Here is a 16,056-nt window from a genome sequence, read left to right on the forward strand (position 1 = left end):
TAAGGATTCCTAACCAGATGAAACTCTTAACATTAAACAAATTGTCTCTTTATTTTAGAATACATTTAAGTCCAAAGAATACAATCCCATTTGTTGCAATCATATCTCATAATTTAACCCTCAGAGTCTAGGTATTTGCATCGGAAAACTGACAGCTAACATCAATTTGTACAGTCACGAAAGGAATTTGTACTCTTACTACTCACTTCTGTCTCACTTCCATCCATCCCCCTTCCCGTTCTCTGTGCTTCATTTCATAGACCTCACTATTCCCTGTTTCTCCAGCCAAAAGCTTAAATATCCTGTTGGCCTTTGAATTGAAAGAAGGACAATTAACTCTGGATACATTTAAAGCCAGTTCAGCTGCAACATAGCATTTTTTGTTAACCCGAATTACTCCAGCAAAAGAATGGAAACAAATTCACATAATACATGTGGCTGTTTTGATCGCAATCAGAAATTACCAGCAAAATGACGACTAATAAACATTGAAACATTTGAATCCCCCTGTTCTAATATTTGCCGTTGCTGGTGTAGTAGTTGCAGTGGAATAGAGACTACTGCGCCAGCTCATAACCTTCAAAATACAACTTCACTCTGGTCATTGGAGCAGTTAAGGATTAGTGAATATTCAAACATTAAATTATGAGAGACATTAATCATTTGCTCTATCCAGACAACACAAAAATGTAATTTTACCCACCTCTGCAAACGTTTGGAACTTTTATGAAGGATAGGGCCAGGAATTTAGTCAAAACTATGTTTGATAGTTGATCAAATCCTACAGCCAAAGGGCTGTGTACACAATTGCTAACTGGTTCTCACTGGAGTACTGTGCATGGATTGTTCTGGATTTCTTTTGATGAGCTTTCTTTGCAGAATCCTCTTTCACATCATAGTAGAAGCATTATATCACCGTGGTTCTCCTGTGGCTCCCTTGACAATTTCATCACTTTCTTGGCACTTAACATATTTCATGATTCAACAAGAACAGAATTGGTTCTGATGTTGCTGGAGCAGAAATTCTATTCAGCTGTTCTCATGTGACACATTCCTTCCTCATCTCTGAAGTATTTCAAAAAGGGGCACAGCTTTCATGACTGATTATATTTTAGTAATTAAATTTTCCTCATTGTTTGATATCAGCAACATATTCCTTCAATTGCAAGAATGATTTGTTAAAAATCTTGAATGAGACTATCACATTTGAAGAGTTCAGCTCTTTAGCTAATTGTCTACTTATCATGCCAACACTTAATTAATAATAGTTAATAGGCTGTTCAACGATGAAAGGTACTGCAATTATGCATGATCCTATGGTTACCTGTGCACAATCATTATTCTCATGCCATGCAGGTAGTCATACAATCAGCAAATTCAAGATTTTTTTCTGGCCAACATTTCTTCCAAAATCATATTAATGACCTGTCCTGTTAAATGGTTTAAATGCAGAAAGCAGAATTGGATGTGCAGTGAAATCAATGATCCAGACCTTGGAAGTTTAATGCACTTTAAGTTTCTATATGCATGAAAGTTGGTGAATTTTCATCTAAAGGGAAATTAGACCACTGATGCTGAAATTTGGAATGCCAAAACAGGGTTGTGGAACACTTCAGCACCACCTGTAGAGGCAAAAGTTGTACAAAGTTCTGATAAAGAGTCTTTACTTGAAATGTCTACATACAACTTTGATCTCCATGGGTGACACTTGACTTCTAAATTCTATCTGCTTTGTTTTATATTCCATAAATTTTTTATCATTCTGATTTCTCCAGAGCAGGGGTTTCCAAACTTTTTTATGCCGTAGAACCCGTACCATTAACCAAAGGGTCCGTGGACTCCAGGTTGGGAACCCCTGCTCCTGTCGGAATCAGTCACAGCCAATATTCCTGAAATAATATCAAATCATTAACCATATTGATCACACGAAATCAACCTACAATAATAATCATCATCATAATAACTAGTTATAGAGTATTTTCCATACAAACAATGTTGAAAGGTCTTTACAATGGGATAAAGTGCAAATATAAAAATAAAAGACAAAATGATGTTAGCTAAAAGCAAGGTTAAATAAATAGGTCCACGGTGTTTAGAAGTGTCAAATGAGTTTGCAACCCTTATTGGTTTAAGTATTGAATTCCACAGTATAGGAGAGTAGTTTTAAAAATAAGGCTGACCTGCCAATTTTCTATTAAAGGAGATAACTCAAATTTAAGAGACTGGCAGAGAACTGAGACCTTGAGCAGGATTACAAAATGCAAGTGATTCTGTGATGTATTCCAGTCCCAGACCATTGAGAGCTTTAAAAACAAGTTAAGAGAATTTTAGAATGAATTCTAAAAGATACGTGATGCCAATGCAGAGTAGTTACGATGGAAGTGATATACTCCCTTATCTATAAATAACTTCTTTTTTAAAGTGAGAATTAGTGTATAATATTTAGAAAAAAAAAGAATTATTATTTAACTTCCTTAACCAACTTTGCATAGCTTGGGCAATATATCTCTGTCAGCAACAAACAGACTAAATCAAACCACTGCAGATGATAATAATATACTGTAAACTACAAGCAGAAAATTCTGGAAATGCACAGCAGCTCAGAAGCTAAATGGCAAGAGCCTCAAGACACTGAAGATGGTGTAATCTGGTGCAAAAGGAAAATTACAGAAAGAACTCAGCAGGTCAGGTTGCAAAAGAATGGTCAGCAGTTCAGGTTGAGTCCCTGCATCAGGACTGAGGGTGTAGAGGGGAGATGACCAGTATAAAGAGGTGAGAGGGAAGCGTGAGGAAGGGCTGGCAAGAAACAGGTGTGAAGGGGGTTGATGGGCATATGTCATCAGGTGAGGGAGTGGGAGAGGTGGAGTTGGAGACAGCATCAGGCGGGTGACGGGTGAGAGGTCCATCACAAGCTCACAAAGGGGCTTGAAAGGATAGATGTTGGGATGTTCTCATTAGTAAGAGAGTGCTTAACTGAGGACACAACTTCGTAATAAAGAGCGGGTTATTTAGATTTGAGGTACAGAGAAACTTGTTCTCAAACAGCATAGTGAATCTCTGGAATTCCTGACAGGTGATGGATGTTGGATGCCTGGATGTATTTAAAAAGGAGTTGGATAAATATTTGATAGATTGAGGAATGGGTTGAAGAAATGGCAAAGATTGGTAGCGGCCAGCATTGATCAGCCATAATGATATTAAATGCCAGGACAAGTTTGAAGAACCTGATGGCCTACTCCTGTTCCTATTTTTATAGCCTTACGCATAGAGGTCCATCTAGTATCTATTTAAATTTGTGCCTCACAGCTGGGATGCTACTTAAGTACATCTACATATATTTTTGAAGACACCAAGTGTCTTCCCATTTAGCATGAAAGGCAAAATGAATTGCGGCAATTCAGCTATAAATGCCAAACTGCTGTTGACAATGTGAAGGATGCTTCAGTACCAAACATGTAGCCTCACCACCTGAAAGGATACTCAAGGCATTGTAATCCACAATGTTTGCACTTCTGTTTGTGATTCCATTTCTTCATCCTGTGTATCAACTTATGCAACGAGATACCAACTATTAATCTCTTCCATGATCATAATACAAAACTTGTGTACAAATCCATGCTAGTATGAAGAAAATGTATAACCTAGTTGATCATCTGAGACCATCAGAATATCACAGTAACACTTTAAAATATCTTCAATATACAAACTTGCATTAACAATCAACACACACAGAATGCATGGACAATGATATGTTTGAATATGGCCCTAATATTTTAAAGTAAAAACATATGTACTGTTGATATTGCTGCAATGCATAATTCATAAAAATTGGAAATAATGTTTAAACCTACAACCCATAAAGCAGGGGTTCCCAACCTGGAGCATATAGACTCCTCAGTTAATGGTAAGGGTCTATGGCAGAAAAAAGGATGGGAACCCCTACCATAAAGTAGCAAAAGAGGATATGGTAAAAGAATGCAATACTGATTTGCATCTCAGAAGCTCAAAAGCCTGAGGGACGTTCCATCATTTGATTACTTTTTAAAAACTTAATTGAATATTACAGACCTTCTGGATCTTCAGGAGCTGCAGTTAAGTGTGATTTTATTTAGCCCTGGATCATCCTTTTATTAGATTTTACCAATGCTTCTCGATGATAATTATTTCTTGGATATAGATGCAATACCTGAAATAATCTTCAACTAACGCTACAGAAAAAATTGGTGCCTGTATCATTTTCCAGTTTCCTGCTTGGGTTGAATGAGGTAACATCAAATTTTACACAGTTCAGCTGATCTCTTTCTAGTGACTGAAAACTGTAATTGGAAGTAGAAAATCAAGAGAGGAGAGGCTGTCTGCTGATTTCATAATCTCAATTCTTCATTTTTTGACATTTGTTCTGACAAAACAGTAAAAAATGCTGGGCAGATACTTCAAAATACCATTTGGTAGATTAAGCTATTGTATTCATCTTGTCTTAAATTGAAAGACAAGAACAAGGACAAGAACAAAAGAAGATAGCAGAAGAAGACCGTCAGGCCCTTCGAGCCTGCCCTGCCAACCAATAAGATCATGGCTGATCTACTACATGAGCACTGGAGGAACTCGGTGTTTCAGGCAGCATCCATAGATGGAAATGGGCAATCGATGTTTCAAGTAAGTCTTTTCATCCCGACTGAAAGATAAGAGGGGAGATAGCCAATAAAATGGTGGAGGGAAGGTGCAGCAAGAGCTGACAGGCAATAGATGGATCCAGGTGAGGGGGGGGGGGGGGGCGTGACAGAGAAGGGAGTGGAGAATAGCTATCTCCTTCAACTCTGTCATTCAGTCGAGGTGGAAGTCTCAGGACAAAACATTGACTGTCCATTTAGATGCTGCCTAACCTGCTGAGCATTTTGTATGTTGGTCCATTTTTAAGCATCTGCCATCTCTGGTATTTCCTCATGCCTGATTTACTCTGGTTTCAACTCCTCTTCAGTGCCACTTCCCCATACAGTTTTCAGATATGTAAAGAGTAAAAGAGGGTGAGAGTGGATATTGGATTGCTAGAAAATGATGCTGGACCGGTGGTAATGGGGGACAAAGAAATAACAGATGAACTTGATAGGTATTTTGTGGCAGTCTTCACTGTGGAAGACACTAGCAGTATGCCAGAAATTCAAGAATATCAGGGGGCAGAAGTGAGTACAGTTGCTATAGCTAAAGAGAAGGTGCCTTGGAAGCTAAAAAGTCTGAAGGTAAATAAGTCACCTAGACCAGATGGTCCACACATCGGGGTTCTGAAAGAGGCAGCTGAAGAGATTGTGGAGGCATTAGCAATGGTCTTTCAAGAGTCATTAGATTCTGGAATGGTTCCAGAGGACTGGAAAATTGCAATTGTCACTTCACTCTTTAAGAAAGGAGAGAGACAGAAGAAAGGAAATTATAGACCAGTAGGCCTGACTTCAGCGGTTGGGAAGATGTTGAAGTCCATTACTAAGGATGAGGTTTTGGGGTACTTGGAGGCACATGACAAATTAAGCGAAAGTCCGTATGGTTTTCATTAGAGGAATTCTTGCCGGACAAAACTGATAGAAATCTTTGAGGAATTAACAAAAGAGAGTTGGTGGATGTTGTTTACTTGGATTTTCAGAATGCCTTTGACAAGGTGTTGCACATGAGGCTACTTAACAGGAAAAGAGCCTGTAGTATTACAGGAAAGATAGAAGACTGCCTGACTGGCAGAAGGCAAAGAATTGGAATAAAAGAGGCCAATTCTGGTTGTCTGCTAGTGACTAGTGGTGTTTCTCAGGTGTCAGTATTGGGACTGCTTCTTTTCACATTATATACCATGATGTGGCCAACTTTGCAGACTATACAAAGATAGGTGGAGGGGCAGGTAGTATTGTGGAAGCTGGGAGTCTGCAGAAGGAATTAAACAGATTGGGAGAATGGGTAAAGAAGTGGCAGACAGAATATAGTGTAGGGAAATGTATGGTAATGCACTTTGGTAGAAAAAATAAAAGCATAGACTACTTTTTAAACAGGAAAAAAATTCAAAACTCAGAGGTGCAAAGGGATTTGGGAGTCTTCCCTGAAGGTTAATTGGCAGATTGAGCCAGTGGTAAAGATGGCAAATGCAATGCTAGCACTTATTTTGAGAGGACTAGAATATAAGAACAAGGATGTGATGCTGAGTCTTTATAAGGCTGATGCACCATCAATTACTCTTGGAGACGTGAGGCGAGAGATAGGCTTTTATTAGCTGGAAAAAAGCACTGTCAGCAGCAAGAGACCATCACACAACATCCTGGAGACTGAGGGAGGAGCAGTGCCTCCAATCGCCTTTATACAGGGGTCTGTGGGAGGAGCCACAGGAGCAGTCAGCAGGGGGGGTGCATGTCCAGACAGGTATATGTAGTTCACCACAAAGGCATTGATCAGATCGCACTTAGTGAATTGCGAGCAGTTTTGGGCCCCTTATCTATGAAAAGATGTGCTGGCATTGGAGAGGGTCCAGAGGAGATTCTCAAGTATGATTCTGGGAATGAAAGGGTTAACATCTGAGGAGTGTTTGATAGCTCTGGGCCTGTACTTGCTGGAGTTTAGAAGAATGACGGTGAGATAGCATTAAATCCTATTGACTTAAGGCCTAGATAGAGTGAATGTGGAGAGAATGTTTCCCATATTGGTGAGTCTAGGACCAGAGGGCATAGCCTCAGAGTAGAGCAGAGGCTCCCTACACGGGTCCATGGGCTCCTCAGTTCATGGTAGGGCCCATGGCATGGAAAAGGCTGGGAACCTCTGGAATGGAGGAATGTCCATTTAAAACAGAGATGGCCTGAGGGCAGTAAATCTGCAGAAATCATTGCCATGGGTGGCTGTAGAGCCAAGTTATTGAGTATATTTAAAGTGGAGGTTGATAAGTTCTTGATTAGTCAGGTGTCAAAGGTTATGGGGAGAAGGCATAATAAGAGAATGATAATAAATCAGCCACGACAGAATCATGGAGAAAACTTGATGGGCCAAATGGCCTAATTCTGCTCCTATAACTTATCATCCTCAGCTCTCAATCCTTCAAACAATTGTCCATTTCTTCCACCACATTCAATCTATTTTAGAATCAGCCTTAGCATCATTACTGTGTAAAACTGTAATGATGCAAATACTGGTATTTAAATATCAGCGGCTGCTATCATCAAAGTTCAAAGTGAAATGGAATATCAGAGTCCATACATGTCACCACATACAACCCTGAGATTCTTTGCAGGTATCTGTGCAGCCTGCAGAGAGTGGGCAATGTATGCTGGTGCCATCTTGCCATCACATCAGCTGGTAAAAAGTTGTACTTCCACACAACAGGGGTACACTAGAAGATGGATGGGCACGGTAGCATAGTGGTTAACCCTACAATTTACAGTGCCAGCGACCTGGGTTCAACTTCTGATGCTATCTGTTAAAAAATTTGTATGTTCTCCCCATGACCATGTGGGTTTCCTCTGAGTGCTCTAGTTTCCTCCCACAGTCCAAAAACATATTACTCGGTAGGTAAATTGGTCATTGTAAATTGTCCCGTGATTAGACTAGGGTTAAGTTGGGGGAGGGGTTGCTGGGTGGGGCAGCTCAAAAGGCCAGAAGACCCTATTCCATGCTGTATACCAATAAATAAATAAATACTTAGCCTGCTGCCTGTATATGCAATTAGATATATTCAAACTGTTCAGTGATAAGTTTTATGAGCAAACAATATTTTTGGCAGGAGATACATTGAAACCATTCTCTTTTCCTTTAACTTTATGTTCTCTTTATTCAGACTCTGAGCGAAATGTGTAACTATAAGCCTAAAGAATCTAATATGGTCAATAATAGAATACATCTCTGTTTCAGAATTATTATGAAGAATGTCTAGTCTGATCCAGTGTACAGTGTTCTGCAAATTTTAAATTTACCATAAACTTGCTGAATTCACAGTGGTGTCTCTGAAGCTGAGGTCTGGCCATAATGTTTCACCTTGTTAAAAATATCACAATGCGTTTTACATCAATTTCCTTCATAGAAGGAACTTGTAGCTAATGAGGGATCTATAGAAATAAAATTAAAATAACTTTGTCAATATGATAAAGACTATGTCAACATCTGTCCATTGTGTCAAATTGCCAATACATTCACACTGATGTCTTTGATTTCCTTAGTTATCAGTAATACTGATTAAGGTTTCTTATGACAGGCATTTCTGAACCTCCATTCATCCAGATTTCTTGTATGATCCTGTCTCGACGTTCTATCCTCTCAGCTATTTCAGCTGCTTCTGCACTGTTGGATCGTGGAGTCCCATAAAATTTTGTTAATCCTTCAAAAGTAAAGTCTGATGAGCTCTCTTCTTCATCATCATCATCATCATCATTATCATCGTTGGTACTTACATCTTCATCACCGTGGTTGTTGCCTTCAATGTCACAACTGTCCTGACAACAGTCCATTTTCCTGTGGTATGTTTCGGGTAAGTCCACCTCCCTGTGGTAGGCTTTTTGAAAGTCTACTCTGCAGGATACTTGAATCACAATTGCACACAGTATGAAGATTAACCCTATGCATACACTGGATACAAACAGCAAACCAACCATTTCTGGATTACCTGCAACAACACAAAAATTGTGCTATCATTTGACACAATTCGTAAACAGAAGAGAGAGGATATAAGTATATGATCTTGCTTACGCAGAGTAAGCAGCAGAGCATTTTATATCGACTAGCAAATTGAACCACTTCGTATCACACGGCACATCTTTAATCCTTTGAACTTGTTTAGCTTCTTGCATGTTAAATCTGCATTACATAGAGCTATTTTTCAGTAAGCTTTGTATCATTATTTTGACAATTCATCTGAAACCAAATGTATACCCTTCAGTAAAACTTGCATTTTCAAATCATAGTTTATAGGCTGGATAAAGCGCAGGAATTTTTTTCTCTTTAAAATATGATATACTTTCATAGAGAATGGTAGATGCCTGAAAAGCATTGCCAGGGGTGTGTTGGAAGCAGATGTGATAGAGGTGTTTAAGAGGCATTTAGAGAGACACATGGACATGGAGAGAATGGATGGGTATAGATTGTGTGCGGCAGATGGGTTTAGTTTAATTTGGCATCGTATCGGCAAAGACATCTCGAGCCAAATGCCTGTTCCTATGCTGTACTGTCTGTGTTTATGGGAAGAGTAATTTTGTAGCTCTTCTTATACGAGGGGTGATTGATAAGTTCATGGCCTAAGGTAGAAGGAGTCAATTTTAGAAAACCTAGCACATTTATTTTTCAGCACAGTCCCCTCCTACATTTACACACTTAGTCCAGCGGTTGTGGAGCATACAGATCCCTTCTTTGTAGAAGTGGTCCACAGCAGGGATGATTGATATGTTTGTGGCCTAAGGTAGAAGGAGATGGGTTATACAGCTCTCGTTACATGTATGTACAGTTCAACTCTTTGAGTGAAAATGCAGAAGTTTTTCCTCATCTCCTCCTACCTTAGGCCATGAACTTATCAATCACCCCTGGTGTGGGCCACTTCTGGAGGTCCAAGACACCGACTTCTACAAAGAAGGGATCCGTATGCTTCACGACCGCTGGACTAAGTGTGTAAATGTAGGAAAAATAAATGTGCTAGGATTTCTAAGATTGACTCCTTCTACCTTAGGCCACAAACTTATCAATCACCCCTCATAAATATCATTTCTTACTCACTGAATATTGTACCTCACTCTATTCATGCTTTTATATTTGAAGTATTTAAGTGAAAAAATGATAAATAATGAAGCCTTTCAATATTTTTATCCACCTGAATTATAGTATTTTAGTCAGATCTGGTAAAATATATAATTTAAATATTTTTTTTGAGTTAAGCATTCAAATTACCACCATACGAGATTTAAAAGTTTTTTTAATGCTAGCATACATAATTTAGCACACAAACTCTGCATATTTTGTTTTATATAACTGAAAATATTGGAGGTGTTCAGTTTCTTCTGTAACTTTGTTTAGTTCAAGAATTTCTTCAGGATCACTTGCACAAGATCACTGTGAAGTACAGTATTAGCTCTAAATTGATTGGAGTATACTAAAGTAATGAACACTTACTTCTAATATAAGCAAATATAATGAGGGTGCTGATCACAATTTTTCCTTCTTTCATTGAATATCTGGATTCTTGAGGGCCCAAGGACCTATTGGCTACATATGTAAAAAGGTAAAGAAAATTAATTGTAATTGGCAAAGGAAGTGCTTGTATCTCAAAGTGATTTACTTGTCATGAAATAACTATAAAGTGTGACCAGTATTTCAACAAATACTGAGCAAAGAAAGGTTCCATAAATGGCACTAAGCTAAATCACCAAGTTGCCTTTTCTTTTTATTTTGGCTTTATGTTGGAAAAACTATCTGAAAAATATCTTAAGGACCTTTATTGAAGCTGCTAGGACAAGGTCACTGCATGAACCCAAATCCAAACATTTCTGCCACAATTTGTACAAGGAAATTCATGCCTTTTCTGGCTTTGGGATGCAGCATTCAAATTCTAACTTTTCCTGCTCAGAGAATGCCTGTCAGTCAGAGGTCAGCCTGGTTGTTGGGTCATGTAAAAGGAACCACTTAAAGTTATATTTGGATTTCATTCCCTTGCCAATCTATTTAAAGATATGCTGAGCAGTTTCAATGCTTCATGTTACATCTAGTATAAGACAACAAATTTCAATGCAGGAACGGCCAAGGGTTCAGATCACACCTACTATTATCAACTGTGTGTAGATGTTGGGACTAAAAATGTCAAAGGCCTATGGATTTACAGATTCAACAGGACAGCATGCAGACTTCTGCAAAATGACAAGTCCTTACTTATAGAGAAAGCACAGCTCTACTTTCCAGTTTTACACTTTTATGCTGGCACAGGGCTCAAGCAGGATATGTTTCTATAGTGTACATCAAACAGTACAGCACAGGAACAGGCCAGTCAGCCTACTTTGTCTGTACTGAACATGATGCCAAATTAAACTAATTCCCTTCTGCCTGCACCTGAACTGTACCCCTCAATCTGTTACATATTCCTGTGTTTATCTAAAAAACTCTTAAATGTCACAATTGTGTCTGCTTCCACCACCATTTCTGGTAGCTGATTACATTCAATTACTGAACAGTTATGTTGAAATGACTCTGTAAAGAATGCCAATACCTATCCCAAGATACAATGTTATCAGAGACTCAACCCTTAGATGAGAGAGAATTGATTATAAACCTACCATTTTTATTATAAACCCATGAAGGACGAAGAGCTGACAAACCTGGATCAGCTTCCTGTAGCAACACTTTGGAAACTGAAAAAGATTTATGAAGTAAACCAATTAAAATAAAAAAAATGGCAGCTTTATTCATGTATCTCTCAATGGAGCATATAAACCATACAAGATCCTTACAAAAGGTTTTCTTATTTTGCCTTATTATTGACTTTAAAAGCTGTTGGTAATCTTAACATTGTTGTATTACAGGCCACGCTTGTGAATTGACCACTTATCTCTTGTGGGCTATAGGTTATATTGCATTAATTATTTTTAATGAGACAATAACATGACTCCAATTGTACGAAGATATTGGACAAACTGTATGAGTTCTAGTTTTATTAAGAGGAGGCAGGCTGAAATACAAATCAAGACATAATTTTATATCAGTAACTTTTTTATATAAATCAATGAACAACTTGCAATTTACACAGGAAAAACATTGAAGTTCCCCAGCTGAATCACTGAAACTTGAACAGGTAAATTTATTACATTTCTAAACACCACTTTCACAGACTATATTCAAACCTATTAAAATGTCATAAGAGCAAAAATAAGTAGCAAATTATCCATTGGAGATTCTATGAACATTCCATGGAAGTTTATGGGATACAAAACTGGCGAGATCAGTGGAAATTTTAAAACTTTAGAGATGGGAAATGCTTGGATACAAGTTTTGTCATTGCTTGACCATCCTGCACTCAAACTTTCATAGATTGAGAAAAGTGCCATTCCAGTGTGTGCTGAGTGCAGAATGGCCATTCAATGACAAAACTTCCATCCAAGCCTTTCTAATCTCTAAAAGTTTAAAATTTCCAGTGTACCTGACCAGTTTTGCATCCCTTAAATTTCCATGAAACATAGCAATACTGTATGAATGTCACTCTTCCCAATCTCTGAAGCTTTTTCCCATCATACAAACTCCCTCAATCTCCCTATACTTTTTAATCTGCCCTTTTATATGCCTCCTCTAGACTCATGGGTGGATAAAAATATGAGACTCTATGGAAACTGATCTCATGGTCCTTTGAGATTTTTTCTTTAAGTATATAAAATCATAACTGTAACATGAAAAGATCAAATGTTTTCACTTTCTAGAAGACATTCAAAAGTCAAAAGGGATGAACTTTTTTACTTGAAAGAAAATAATCATGTCTTCATGTGTGTGTCTTCATAATGATATTGTCAAAACAAAATGATTCGATATTAGATTTTAATTTGATCGCACCATTTTTAAAGAAGAGATAAAGTGCTGTTCATTTGAAAATATTGCTAACACTATACATGCCTAAATACTGGTGGTTTAAAAAATACTGAATACATCTACAGGAATTTTTCAAATAAATAACATTATGACATGTAAATCTGAACATGTCATTCAGTGATGTGAGGGGTAGCAGAGCTACAGGTAATCACTGGTATTGTTATATAAATTAACTACAATCAGCAGAAACTGGTTCAGGAGCCTTACTTCATTTATTTCAATTTCACCAATCTACAAACGTTTAGATCATTCTGTTTCATCTTTTAAAGTAATAATTTGTCATCATAATCAACCACAGTTCTGAAGGCTGACTTGCAGATCTATATCCATGAGATCACATTACAGCCTTCATAGTTGGCTGACGTGTTCTAAATAAAACTCCTCATTCACAAGCACGCAGTTATTGAACAGTCTAACAGAACTATATTTCTTCAGCATGATAAAGTAAGCCCTCCAACGAAGGATAATAAAACAAGGAAGAATTTAGATTTTCACGAACTGCCTGATTGAGTTGAATTAGTTTATTCCCATGTGGATTATGAACGTTGCTGGCAAGGTCAGCATTTCATGCCCAAGCCTAATTATCCCTAAAAAGAGGATGGTGAGCTATCTTCCAGAAATGTGCAGCCCTTGAAGGCACACCAGTACTATGATTTGACAAGGGGTATCCACCAAAAATAACAATATATTTGCAAATCTGATTAGCAATGTGACTTTGGGAGAACTTGCAGGTGTTATTGTTCCTAAATGCCTAATTTTCACTTTGGTTTGGGAACTCATATATTAGAAAATATTTTATGCATGAAAATGGTGGAGCAGACTTAATGGGCCAGATAGCCTAATTCTGTTCCTATGTCTTATGGTTTGAAAGATCATTCATTCAATGTATCTGGCTGAGGAATGACTGCAAGCATTTCAGCCCCTTTTGCTACACTTAAGTGCTGGACTCTGCCATTGAGAAGGATAGGTTACCCATTCATGGTCCTCTTCTAGCTTCCTGGTCATTATTAGTAATCCTAGAGTGTGGAGCTCATTGCCAATGTCAGTGGCAAGTTATTTATGTTCACTGCTAACCTATACACAATCTTTTGTGGAAGCACTGATGCTGACTTGCTGGTGATTGCTATCCACACCTCACAGATGAGGCCAAGCACGCTATGTAACATAATGTCATCACATAATACCTGACAGAACTTTCACCACTGGCAAACCAATCAACTTGTTATTTTAAATGCTGCTAAATTTTCCTGACATCAAAACAGTCAAATTATTTGAAAGCTATTAAAAACAAATGAAACAATTAAAAATAAAATGATTAAAAGTTTACAAAAGTGAAGATCAAGTTAACTTAAAAGTACTTTTAAATAAATAAAAACATGGAAGTAGAATTAACTTTAAATGAAATACTGTGTATTAACTATCCTACCCTTCTCCCTGGCAACTGTTCCTCTCCGTCTGGGGCTGTGTCAGATTAAACCTGCCACAGGTTCACCTGGCAGGCTCCCTGGTACAGCTGGTGGCAAATTGCAGCAAGTACACACTCTGCCACGACAGGTTCAGCACGTAACACAGTTACGAATCATTGGTGAAGCTCAGCCAGCGTGTCTGCCTGCATTTCCCAAACTTGGTGTCACTTGCACTGAGGAAGACATGCAATTTTATGTGTTGTTGGCATTTCCCAGCACACTGAGGCCCACTGAATTCTTCAACAATTCAATATCCCATGAGATCCTGTATCAAAAGTACTAAACCCTATCAGTTATGACATAGGCAAACACAACATCAAAGCTATCAGTAAGAATAGGAAGTTGCTGGTGTGGGAAATTGCAGCACAGAGATTTGAGCTACAATTCAGAGTGAAATATGAAGATATAATATACTTTGAATTGGCAGAGACAGAGGCACTTTAGTCTATTGGCTCAATGCAAACTGCCATGCCTATCTACACTAATCTCACAGAAGTAAATAAAAAATATCTATTGCAAAGTCGCAGCCACTTCTCCCTCAAAATAAATACGTTAATGCTGAAATGACTTATTCTTACCACATATATAGATGACACTGAGATACTTCTGCATTCCAGGTAAACAAGGGTCTCCAAAATCGTGGCTGCTGACAACAATTTTACAGTTTTGTTTACCATGACAGCTTGTTGCTACAACTTCCAAGGCAGTATGTGACAAACACTCTGTAATACAGGAAGACAATAAATAAATTAACAAATGCACAAACAATGTAAGTAAACTCTTAATGTATCTTCAAATGGGCTCAGAGTCACATATATGAGGGTACGGGGAGAAGGCAGAGGAGTGAGGATGACTGGAAGAATTGGATCAGTCCGTGATTGAATGGCAGAGCAGACTCGACGGGCTGAATGGCCTACTTCCACTCCTATATCTTATGGTCTTGTATAGAGACCGCAATGACTCTGGTCTTGCCAATGCAACCAAAAGGGTATTTTTGTGTGTGAATGAATTAATGGAAGAGGACTAACAATGAATGCAAATCCAAACAGACCACATTTTGGACTATACTTTTTATATTACTTTCTTTGAGTACTTGGAAAATATTTTCACCTTTTCAGTGCCTTTTGAAATGTTTATTTTAATGTCCTAAGTTTTCTTTTCTTTCCTAATCACAACTGATACATAGCTAAATTAGGAAAGTGTCTTGGCCATTTCAAGATCTTGGACAAGCCACCTCATATGCCCACTATTAAGACGGTACTTAGAAGCAACAATGTGCTATCAAGTAGGATGCCTTTTTATAAAAATATGTTGGTTAGAGTATTTTGTGTATTCATCATTAAAATTACACATTTTTTCACCCTTTTACATGGAGAATGCAAAAAAATCTGTAAAGCCAGAGATTAATTCACTTATAAATAATTTGATCTTAATTACTAGCTTTGTTAGAACTTCTGACAGTGGTCCAACAAACCATTGTCATGGATTATAACAACAATAAGCCTGCTTGTGTCATTCCTTGCCTCTCTCTCAAAACTCACAACATACAAAGTTTAAATCCTTTCCTCACTTTTTCTCAAACATGAGCTGTTCTCCAGCTAAGATTGAAAACCTGTCTATTAGCAGAATGTTGCAAATCCACTTGCACTCTAATTTTTTTGTTCCATCCTAATGTCTGTGATGTGACCCTCAGATAACTCCTTAAGTCTGTACCAGCTCCTCAGTACAGTTTACAATACTGATGCTCTGCTTAAGTTATATTGCAGACTTTATCTAACTTGAGTAGCTTTTGTTTCAAATCGACATCTGCTCCAACATCACCAAAGTAGTGTTCAATATTTTCACTTCAGCATGTAGTATGTGACCATTTCAAGCATGGTCTCACATGAAAATACTCACAAGACTAGACAGCATACGTGGAAAGAGAATCAGCTTATGTTGCAGGTCCAGAGTTCTTCATCAGAACTGGTGAAAACCCCTAGAACTTAATCATTAACCGCTTCTTTTTCCATAGACGCTGCCTGACCTG

General features: G+C 38.0%; 1 protein-coding gene and 1 long non-coding RNA gene across 6 annotated transcripts in view; both read right to left on the reverse strand.

Annotated features, from left to right (window-relative positions):
• Positions 1–6,814, reverse strand: part of LOC140727573 (uncharacterized) — a 92,857-nt gene extending 86,043 nt beyond the window's left edge. The window contains exon 1 of the long non-coding RNA XR_012098880.1: positions 704–6,814. This is a non-coding gene — a long non-coding RNA (uncharacterized lncRNA). The remainder of the gene's footprint in view (positions 1–703) is intronic.
• Positions 6,815–6,822: 8 nt separating this feature from the next.
• eva1c (eva-1 homolog C (C. elegans)) overlaps positions 6,823–16,056 on the reverse strand; it is a 116,221-nt gene continuing 106,987 nt past the window's right edge. For 4 of the 5 annotated variants that reach the window (XM_073045086.1, XM_073045084.1, XM_073045083.1 and 1 more), the window contains 4 exons: positions 14,606–14,749; positions 11,262–11,336; positions 10,108–10,200; positions 6,823–8,614 (listed from right to left, as the gene is read on the reverse strand). In XM_073045086.1, coding sequence (XP_072901187.1) covers positions 8,175–8,614; positions 10,108–10,200; positions 11,262–11,336; positions 14,606–14,749 — 752 coding nt within the window. In that variant the 3' untranslated portion in view covers positions 6,823–8,174. The remainder of the gene's footprint in view (positions 8,615–10,107; positions 10,201–11,261; positions 11,337–14,605; positions 14,750–16,056) is intronic. The other variant, XM_073045085.1, reaches the window with a different exon arrangement.

Source organism: Hemitrygon akajei, chromosome 5, assembly GCF_048418815.1.
Source record: "Hemitrygon akajei chromosome 5, sHemAka1.3, whole genome shotgun sequence".
Lineage (NCBI taxonomy): Eukaryota > Metazoa > Chordata > Chondrichthyes > Myliobatiformes > Dasyatidae > Hemitrygon > Hemitrygon akajei.